Here is an 11,663-nt window from a genome sequence, read left to right on the forward strand (position 1 = left end):
ATACATGACACATTATATGGAGTTTGAATTCAGAGCAGGGTGAAGCAACTACATTGATCTTGGAACTATATTGATCTTGGAAGGCTAAATGAAGCCCACTTCTGTCACCCTCACACCATGACTTTTTGAGCATCTGGAACCCATCCAACCTTTTGAATCATGAACTTAGATGTCTCTCTCCTCAAACACAACTTCCTGGCTCTGAAGTTCTTTCATTTAATGCAAATCAAAAATAGGCTCTTCAGACTTACTGAGGGCTCTGTTCTCTCAAGCCACACTTTCTGCCTATTGTTGAGATTCCTCCTGTTTTCATTACCATACATGTCCAAGTGAGATTTCGTGATTTGCCACTTCAGCCATTACCCTGTCAGTAAATATCCTCTCACCGCCTCATTTTATTGCTATCAAAAACAACAAACAAAACAAAAGCGATTTGATGAAATCTCAATCTTACATTAATTCAAATGCATTCTGTCCACCAAATGCTGTTGGACAAAAATATATAACCATGTAGATTAATGATGCAATGAAATTTGAAGAGCCAAAAGCCAACAACACCACCTGGCAATTCTTCCATGTTTCCTAACTAGCCCTCTCCTCTGTTTGCTACAGCAGCTATTTCAAAATGTATTCACCTTTAAACTTCCAACCTCATTATCTCTAATATTTTCTGCTACATTTTCCCTCTTAGCATATGATCTCACCTCCCACTTTTCCAAGAAAAGTTAATATATTTCTTAATAATAGCCTTAACTTTTTGATACTACCCATGAAGACTTGCTTGCATTTACACCATTCTTTCCTTACTCCCTCCCTCCATGATTCTGGAAAACGATGTTCTCCATGCCTAAGATTAAGCACTCCATCCAAATGGATCCAATCCCCTCTTTTTCTCCCAGACCTCTATCAATAATCACCTTTCTTTCCTTTATCTTCTTTCTCATCTTCTCTACTGGCTCAATCTGAGCATTTGAACATACTCAAGTTTCTTACATTCTGAAAGTTTGCCCCCTCAATTTCATGAAGCCATTTAATGGCCACTCTTACAGCCAAATGGTGGGTTAATACAATATTTATGCTTGTGTTTACTTCTTTTACTCGCAACCTTCCTTTTTACTTTCTGATTTGTTGGTTTTTCAACATACAGCATAACAATTCCATTGACATTTCCTTCATAAATGACAATTAATTGCAACATTTTTTGAGGTACCAGGCAAGTTCTGGATGTGTCACATCACTAACTCATTTATGAGTCATGACACCCCTGAGGTCACGTGGTTTTAAGTAACACAAAAATTTGAATAGCCTGACATTACTAGCCTTTCTAACCCATTTGCCTTATTGCCTCTTCTTAGTTACTAATGAACCTTGAGTTCCTAATTTCAATACTCTCTTTAGCCTTTATACTACTGCTTTTCTGCTACATTGCTGACCACCCCCCTACTTCTTGAAATAAACTCTTTCTTCTTAGCTGCTATTATAATAGGAATATTGTAATTATCATCCTTGTGCATACATACCTAATTATTAAATTGGGATAAATATTTTTGTAAAACAGGGGATAGGCTTTAGGAAAATTAGTCATAGCACTACATAAGATAGTTTATACAAAAGATATTGGAAGAGGGGCACCTGGGTGGCTCATTCAGTTAGGCATCTACCTTCAGCTTAGGTCATGATCCTGAGATCGTGGTGGGATTGAGCCCCACATGTCATACATCTCAGCGGGCTTCCTGTTCATCAGGGAGTCTGCTTCTCCCTCTGCCTGCCCCCACTTGTGCTTTCTCTCAAAATAAATAAATAAAATCTTTTAAAAAAAGATACTGGAAGAAAGAAGAAACCTGGTACAAAATTATTACACCTAAACTTGGTGGTAATTATTGGGATTAGAGTGGAAGGAAAAAACATAAGGGAACTAAGTAACGCCTGCACAAAGAGCTTTTATTTGTATTTGTATAAGCCCTATCTGCAAATGAAATCATTTCTCTATATATACCTTAATATGTACAGAAGTCTTTTTTTTCTTTTTTCAAAATAAGGAATGTTATATACTAATCCTGATTTCACAATTTTAATAAGGCTAGAAAAAGTTTTCCCATATTTGACAAGTAATTAACAAAAATGCCAAAGAAAGATATATCACTTTTTGCTATAAAACCATGAGTATTTTCATTTTCTGAATCTTCAGTTATAATTATACTAAAATTACTTTATGAATCTATGTTAATTATGTTATATATTTTGTTTTCATCTGACTCTAGATAAATGTAGCTAGTTCTTATCACTAAATATATATGATTGAAGGAAGACTTTTCCCCAACAGTTTTGACAACACTGAAGCTAGACCTAGTGCAATGATATTGTCAATATGCTGAAAAATGAAAACTAGTAATTTAATTTTCTGTGTCTAGGGGAAATACACTTACAGAAGATGAAATAAAGACATTTTCAGATAAACAAAAACTCGGAAATTTGACCACAAGAAAACCACCAACAAAGGAAATTTTAAGAGTTATACCTCAGGCAGAAGAAAAGAAATTGGAGATACAGATACAGGAAGGAGAGTAGAGCAAAGAAAGTGGAAAATATATGGATAGGTATAAATAAATATTATTGCACAAAATAGTATTGGTAATGGAATAAAAAAGATAACATTTAAAAACATGACAAAAATAATCTACAATTTGAGACTTAGGTACATTGACTAAATGGAATGAAAATGTTCTATGTATGCTTGTTATCTGAAAGGAGGACAAAGATATTGATTACATGTTGATAAATTATGTTGTAAATTCTAGCAGAACTATTAAATAAGTAGAAACAGAATACATAATTTGTAAATTAGTAGAGGAGAAAAGAGGAAAGTAAATATATATATATGTAAGTAAATATGAAAGTATACACACACACACACACACACACACACTATCCAAAAGAAGGTAAGAAAAGAGAATAAAGGTACCTAGAATAGGCAAGACAAATAGAATTTGCAAAAAGGTAGAATGTACAAAATAGTAGACTTAAATGTAAAAGTATTAGTAAATACATTTCATAAAATACATGAAATGCTTTAGTTTTTAGGAATGAAAGCCAAATTAGTGTCAAATAATTAATTATATACTTTTAATAAGAATTATGTGCAGAACAAAAGGATGTAGAAAAGTTGAAAGTAAAAGGATAGTAAAAATAAATGCCATCCAAATAGTAATTGAAAGAAAGTTGGTTTAGCTCTATTAATAACAGACAAGATATTTTTTTTAGGGAAGAAAGCATTATTAGAAGTAGAAGTCTTGGGGCACCTAGGTGGCTCAGTCTGCCTTTGGATCAGGTCATGATTCCAGGGTCCTGGGATCGAGCCCCTCACTGGGCTCCCTGCTCTGCAGGAAGCCTGCTTCTCCCTCTCTCACTCCTCCTGCTTATGTTCCCTCTCTCGCTGTGTCTCTCTCTGTCAAATAAATAAATAAATAAATAAATCTTTGAAAAAAAAAAAGAAGTAGAAGTCTTTATAATAATAATTTTTAAAGTATTAATTACCAAGAAAAATATTCAAAAATGAAAATAAGTTCAGATATTGAAATGTTTCAGATATTTTAAAAGATATTAACAAGTTTATGCCAATACATATAAAAAATAAAAAGATCATAACAATAAAACTTCTTGAGTTGATGAGAATTAGAAAACATGACTTTTTTTTTTTTTATTTATCATGGAAAGTAGAATTTGTTGTTAAAAAAAATCCCAGAAAGAAAATTCTAGGCCTATTTAGGTTGACTGACCAAACTCTCAGAGAAGAAATTCTTCTAATTTTGTATAACTCATAAAGAATAGAAAAAGAGAAAACCCTCTCCACCCCATTTTATGAGGGCAATATAACCTTAGTATCAAAATCCATGTGATACATCAAATCAATAAGAGAAAGGATAAAACTGTATGATCATTTCAATGCAGAAAAAGCATTTGACAAAGTACAACATCTATTCATGATAAAAACTCTCAATAAAGTACATTTAGAGGGAACATACCTCAACATAGTAAAGGAATATATGGAAAATCCACAGCTAATACTAAACCTGAGAGCTTTTCCTTTATGGTCAGGAATAAGACAAGCATGTGCACTCTCACCACCGTTACTTAGCATACTAGGAAGCCCTAGCCATAGCAATCAGACACCAAAAATAAATAAAAGTCAACCAAATCAGCAAGAAGAAGTAAAACTCTAACTATTTGCAGATGACATGATACTCTATAGAGAAATCCAAAGGATTCCACCAAAAAAACTGCTAGAACTGATACGTGAATTCAGTGAAGTCTCAGGATAAAAAAATCAATGTACAGAAATCTGTTGCATTTCTATACACCAATAATGAAGCAGCAGAAAGAGAAATTCAGGAATCAATCCCATTTACAACTGCACCAAAAATAGTAAGATACCCAGGAATAAACCTAATCAAAAAGGTGAAAGACCTGTACTCTGAAAACTATAAAACACCGATGAAAGAAATTGAAGATGACACAAAGAAATGGAAAAACATTCCATGCTCATGGATTGGAAGAATAAATATTGTTAAAATGTCTATACCACCCAAAACAATCTACACATTTAATTCAATTCCTATCAAAATACCAACAACAGCATTTTTCACAGAGCGAGAACAAACAATCCTAAAATTTGCATGGAATCACAAAAGACCATGAACAGTCAAAGCAGTCTTGAAAAAGAAAAGCAAAGCTGGATGCATCACAATTCCAGACTTCAAGTTATAAAGCTGGAGTGATCAAAACAGTATGGTATTGGCACAAAATAGACATATAGATCAGTGAAACAGAAAAGAAAACTCAGAAATGTAACCCACAACTATTGCTCAATTAATCTTCAACAATGCCAGAAACAATATCCAACGGGAAAAAGACAGTCTCTTCAACAAATGATGTTAGAAAAACTGGACAGCAACATGCAAAAGAATGGAACTGGGTCACTTTCTTACACCATACACAAAAATAAATTCAAAATGGATTAAAGAGTTAAATGTGAGACCTGAAACCATTAAAATCTGAGAGGAGAACACAGGCTGTAACCTCTTTGACATTGGCTGTAGCAACTTCTTTCTAGTTATGTCTTCTGAGGCAAGGGAAACAAAAGCAAAAATAAACTATTGGGACTTCATCAAAGTAAAAATCTCCTGCACAGTGAAGGAAACAATCAAGAAAACAAAAAGGCAACCTATGAAATGGGAGAAGATATTTGCAAATGATATATCTGATAACGGGTTAGTATCCAAAATATACAAAGAACTTCTAAAACTCAACACCCCAAAAATGAATAATCCAATTAATACATAGGCAGAAGACATGAGTAGACATTTTCCCAAAGAACACATACAAATGGCTAACACACACGAAAAGATGTTCAACATCTTATCATCAGGGAAATACAAATAAAAACTACAATGAGATATCACCTCACAACTGTGAGAATGGCTAAAATCAACAACACAAGAAACAACAGGTTCTGGAGAGGATGTGGAGAAAGGGAAACCCTTCCATACTATTGGTGGGAATGAAGACTGGTATAGCCACTCTGGAAAACAGTATGGAGACTCCTCAAGACGTTAAAAATAGAACTATCCTATAATCCAACAATTATACTACTAGGTATTTACCCAAAGGATACAAAAATACTACTATGAAGGGGCAGAAGCACCATGATGTTTATAGCAGCATTGTCTACAATAGCCAAATTATGGAAAGAGCCCAAATATACATTGACTGATGACTGGATAAAGAAGATGTGGTGTATATATGCAATGGAATATTACTCAGCCATAAAAAATAATGAAATCTTGCCATTTGCAGTGACATGGATGGAGCTAGAGAGTATTATGCTAAGCAAAATAAGTCAGTCAGAGAATGACAAATACCATACGATTTCATTCATATGTGGAATTTAAAAAATGAAATGGATGAACATGGGGGAAAAGAGATAGGCAAACTATAAAACAGGGTCTTAACTACAGAGAACAAACTGAGGATTGCTGGAGGCAAAGTGGGGGTCATGGGCTAAATGGGTGATGGGTATTAAGGAGGGCACTTGTGATGAGCACTGGGTGTTATATGTAAGTGATGAATCAGTAAATTCTACTCCTGAAACCAGTATTTCACTGTAAACTAACCCCTCCTGCCCACCTCTCCTCCAGTAACCCTCAGTTTGTTGACTATAGTTAAGAGTCTGTGAAACTTAATGCAATTTAAATAAAAACTTATATGTATATATAATATATATATATATTTGTAACTCCTAGAATCAATTATAAAAAAAAAAGACAACCCAAAAGAATATGTCCAAAGGACTTGAGTGGGCAATTAATTCCAAAAGAAGTCTGAAGTGTCAAAAAGTACAAGAAAATATACAGAACATTTTTATAATCAGGGAAATTAAAATTGAAACCATGAAGATATATCATTATATACCCAATAACTTAATAAGAATGTTGAAGTCTAATGAAACCAAAATTTGGTGAGAACACAGGGCAATGAGAACTCGTTACACTGTTGGTGGTATGAAAATTAGTAAATCTCTACAAAAATGGGTTTGAGGTGATAGGGTGAAGTTTCAAGATATGCTTTCTTATATTAATTAATTCTATTCCTGGATACCAAACCCACAGGAATATATTCACAAGTTCAAGAGTATATATTTAAGATATGTCCAAGAATGTTCATAACAGCTTTGCTTATAATGGTCTAAAAATGGAAACAGACCACAATGGATTGTCACACATTCGTTTGGTAAAAACAATACAGTAATACATGGAAATAAACTACAACTACATGTAAGGACAAGAACAAATAACACAAACAGAATGTTGAACATAAGAAGCAAGAAAAAAGAATATATGAAATACTGAGTCCATTCATAAACTGAAATTTTGGCAAAACTCAATTATGTTATTTAAGGATACACATAGTGATAAAATTATACTTAAAATGTAAAGAAATGAATATCATAAAATTCAGACTAATGGTTAAGCTACTGAGAAAGGAGGCCAGCGATGTATCAGGGAGAAGTATGTGGGAGTGATTAAGATGCTTGATATGTTATATTTCTTGGCTGTAGTAGTGGTTGTTTCCTTTAAAGTAATTCACTAAACTATCCTTGTGTTTTATAGAGTTTTTATATATCTCCTTTGTTTCGCTGTAAAACAATAATTAAAAAAACATTACGGTAGCTTCCACTTCTCTCTAGCATAAATTTACCAGGAAGTTTTTACTGTGGATTAGAATAACTCCTAACTTTGTCATATCTAAGTTTCTCTGCATCCTACTCTCAGCACTGGAGAGAAACACCTACTGAAGAACCTCTTATTCTCAATGCAGCCACCTTTATACAGTTAGAAATTAACAGCTGTGAGCTCTGGATGTACACTCAATTATCTTAGGTTTTTTCCTACCAAAAATACATAAACATGACAAATCCAAACTATAGAAAATTCATTTCTGCAGGGGTTTTTATTTTCTCTTTGAGAAAGTTAGTGAACCAGTAGTTCATAAAATATCCTTTATCAGCACTCATATTCTTACATGTGATTTGTAGTATAGAATAAGAGCTCATTTCCTGCAAACCATTTTCTACCTATTACATGACACATAGAATTTGAACTCATGTTAATGTCACAGTTTAGAGTAGACTTTTCCTCTTTCTATATGAAATGTATCAAAGCTCTTATTCTGATTTTGAGCCTGTTACAAGTTAAAAACCAAGCAGTTATGCATTGTATAAATGTTAAATTCACTACTTTATACAAATTATTATTATAATGAATGGAAGATGATGCTAGTTCCCTAGATCACTTTTTTTCCTTTAAATTATTCTAAGGCATAAATAGAATTTATTGCTTAATACTTCTGAGAAGTACTTAAGGTCATTTAAATGCCTAATTCTCCCCTCCCCATTCTCTTTCAAAATACAATACGGGCTTTAATGCATACTGGGATCATATGACATGGAGAAAAATCAAACAAAACTATAGTTACTTTAGGAAAAAACACGTATCAATGTGTCTGGTCTTACCTTGCGAACACCTCGGCCAAGCTCTTCTCCATAGTTGGTTCCAAGAATTTCGAAGTGGACATTGGGATTTCCTCCATTCTCTCCAAATTCTAGTTCTCCAGTCAACCCACTGACTCCACCCTAAAGATATCAATGTAAGATTTCAGAAGAAGTAAAATAACAATAATAATAACAACAATAACAATAATAATGAGAAGTGGGCGAGAAGGAGAAAAAGAAGTTCTAGGAATACTATTTCCATCAACAAAATAAATATGATATCAAGCATGTAATTATTAACAGGCTATTGTACACATAATAAATAGGAGAGCAATTGAAAGTTGACCTTGAGAATAACTTAATCCAATCTCATCCACTTTACAAACAAGGGAATTTATACTCAAAGAGTCAAATGACTACTAAAATGACACCATGGTAGAGCTGAGACTAAACTGCAGGCTAGGATTTTTGCCACCATATCTTATGAAATGCATAGTTCCATTAGTCAGAAAACAAGATGCTTCTGGAGAGCATAAAATCTACTCTGGAGACAAGTTTTGAAAATATTCTTTCTCTAGCACAATTCTAATTTGATTTAAAATTATATCTGGGAATCTTAAAAGCCATGGTTTCTAACTTATTGGAGATTTATTTTTTCCTTCTTCTTTAAAAATCTTTTCCAAATTAAAAAAAAATTAAAAAGCTAAATTAGGCTTGAAATCTGTTTTTGCTGTTAAATAGTAATGCTGGCTGTTGAGATTCATTGGGAATTTCCAAACTTCATCTTTCATTCAACATGACAGATGTTCATTTCCCAACAGATGGCAATGTAGGTCATACTTCTCTCTCTCTTGTTTACCACTCCTTTCTCAGTTTAGTTGATCAGCCTTCACCTTATTTAGGATTTTACAATTAAAATCATATTCCAAATCACTTCTATACTAAAGCATTTTAACTTGGAATTTCAGCCTGATAATCACACTTATTTGGAAAAGTTATCTCCATTTGTAAATTGCTTCAATTATCACCTCTATGATGTTGATACCCAACTATATCTCATTTTGCCATATCCTCTAATTCAACTTCTAGGCTTTTTTGGCAGGTTTTATGCTGTTTGCTATATCTTCTACTTCATCTGTGTTTGGTAGCCCATCATATGACTCTATGTTCATAACAGATATTCAATAAAACCATTGCTTAATCATTAATTTCAATATTTATTTCATTTTTGCAATAACAATAATAAACAAACTGATCCTCCACAATTATTTCTTAATAAGCCAGCTTCTCTTTTATTATCTAGTTTTATTAATAAAAATATGTTGAATTTGATATGTCTATGTTCTTCTCATACATTAGTTAGCAGTCAATAGCATGAATTTTGGAGTCAGACTACCTGAATTTGATAAATGATGTCAGAATCCACTAGCTGGTAAACCTGGCTAAGTCACTGAATTTCTCTATACCCCAATTTCTACATCTATTAAATAGCAAAATAATAGTGCCTACCCCAGAAGACTATTATGTGTCTTATAATACCATACCCATAAAGAATATAGAAGAGTGCTTTAAAAGTGGTGAGAGCTTAATTACTATCATCATCATCATCACCATCACCATTATCTACATGATTATTTCATTCTTTAATTTCAAAGACTTTCTAGTTTTGTCAGAAATTGTAGACATACTCCCGGTCTTTTTCAACTAGTTTATTAGGGTTGCAAAATTTCATTATATGCTTGAATATTTACATAGTTTTGGGAAATGTTTTTGCAAATTTTGACTCAGTTACATTTCATTGATTAGTATTTGGGGAAAAAAAGTGTTAAAGCAGCTGGTCTAAGATCCACTCACTTATTTTACTGTTATGTGTGTTGTGGGAGGAGGGGGTGCGGGCCAGGAGAAGAAAAAAAGAAAGGAGGTAAGTAAGTTTAATGTCCTTATCAACTAGAACTCCAGGTAGAGACTAGTAATATTTAATAGGAAGAAGAATCCTTATCTATAAAAGCCCTTAGCAGGATGTCCTCCACTGAAGACTTATTGTTGTAAATAAACTCAGAATCTGTAGATTAATGGTTTATGGCTCCCTGGAAGATGTCCTGAAGCTTTACACTTTTTAGAGTAAAAATGGAGACATTTCATAATGTATATGCTCTCTGTTGTGTGAGGCAAACTGATAAAACTTTCCTTGGAGACAGAATGTGCGTGTCCAACGCGGAAAGAAAGGATTCGGAGAACCATGTAGAATGCGCTACAATCTCTCTCCTCTGTGCCTCTTAATTTCCTGTATCTTGATATGGGCAAATGAACCTATTATTGCACGTCAGTTTGATCCTATATGTTCATTCAGTATTAACATCTCAAAGAATCCAATTATCACTCTAGAATTTGAAGACTGGGGTAAGTACAGTGGATCTTATTATCATTAATAGCTCTAAATAGCAAATACTGTAGGAGTTTGACTCACAAATATAGCTTGTATTTCTAAACCTAAGTAAAATTCTCGGTATACCAAAATCTTCTATTAGAGATTTTCTTGTCCTCATTCATACATCTATCCCAATAATATCTCCTAATTACATCAGTTTAAGTTTCTGTCTCAGTACTTTATTTCTAGGGAAAAGAACAAAGATATTATACATCAATATGATTGCTACATTGCAAAAATGCTATACTCCTGAAATTTTTAAACTTTTGAGCACTAGGTTGCTTGGCACTATATTATTATTCCCAGTCACTACTCCTATCCATAGCTATCCATAGCTTGTATCTGGTACTGAGCAACTTAGTCTATTTACACTGTATACAAGGTACAAAAAAAAAAAAAAAAAAAAAAGTAAATCAGGGGACCTGCACTTAGTTAACTGGGGCCTCCACTTACCTTGCTCACCTTTTGACTCTGTAATTTGTCTTCTTTGTGTTATATTCTTAATGAGCTATTAGCATGTGTAATCAGTAAATATCTTCCCTCGTGAAGATATAAGGGATGCTTGAGAGGTTGGAATTTCAAGTAAATAAACCCTTTATCTGAAGCCCCTTGTTATCTGCCTCCAACTTAACCTCTCTGATTTTTGATTGCCTAAGACTATTCCCATGCTTTTGAGCTTTTTATTTTTATTTTTTTTCTTTTTTCATTTATCCTCAGATCAACTTTGCAAACTGAGCCTTGATAAAAATATGTGCTGGCCAGGTGGTAATGAACAGTCATTATCTTTGTACATGCACAGTTGCATTTTTTATCTCTTGGTGATGCAGCAGATTCTAAACAAAACAAGCTAATGGGACATTGATAGTATGAATAACACATACAAGTAATTTCTAAACGTCCTTTAAATTGACAGTAAAAATTGCTGCCAGAGTAAACCTTCTTTAAAATACCAAGTAAAATTGGTCTTGATTTCATCCTACCTAATTTATATAGGAATACCAGTGGGTATCAAATATAGAATGGAGAAAGGTGGAAAAATAAAATGAGGAGAATCAAAGGTTGGGAATAATTTATCACTGGATAATCAGTTTCTCAAAAGACAGAAGTTTGTTGTTCCCCTATAGATAGGGTAAGTGGGAAAAAAAAAAAGAAGAGAAAATATTTACTAAGAATTTATTTCTCTCTGTT

The 11,663-nt window shown here is 33.2% G+C and overlaps 1 protein-coding gene across 1 annotated transcript in view; it reads right to left on the minus strand.

The window, feature by feature from the left end:
• GRID2 (glutamate ionotropic receptor delta type subunit 2) overlaps positions 1-11,663 on the minus strand; it is a 1,404,204-nt gene that overhangs the window by 481,399 nt on the left and 911,142 nt on the right. Inside the window, exon 8 of the mRNA XM_035004503.1 lies at positions 8,069-8,188. Coding sequence (XP_034860394.1) covers positions 8,069-8,188 — 120 coding nt within the window. The remainder of the gene's footprint in view (positions 1-8,068; positions 8,189-11,663) is intronic.

The sequence above is a fragment of the Mirounga leonina genome, unplaced genomic scaffold, assembly GCF_011800145.1.
Source record: "Mirounga leonina isolate KUSES-001 unplaced genomic scaffold, KU_Mleo_1.0 Mir_129, whole genome shotgun sequence".
NCBI lineage: Eukaryota > Metazoa > Chordata > Mammalia > Carnivora > Phocidae > Mirounga > Mirounga leonina.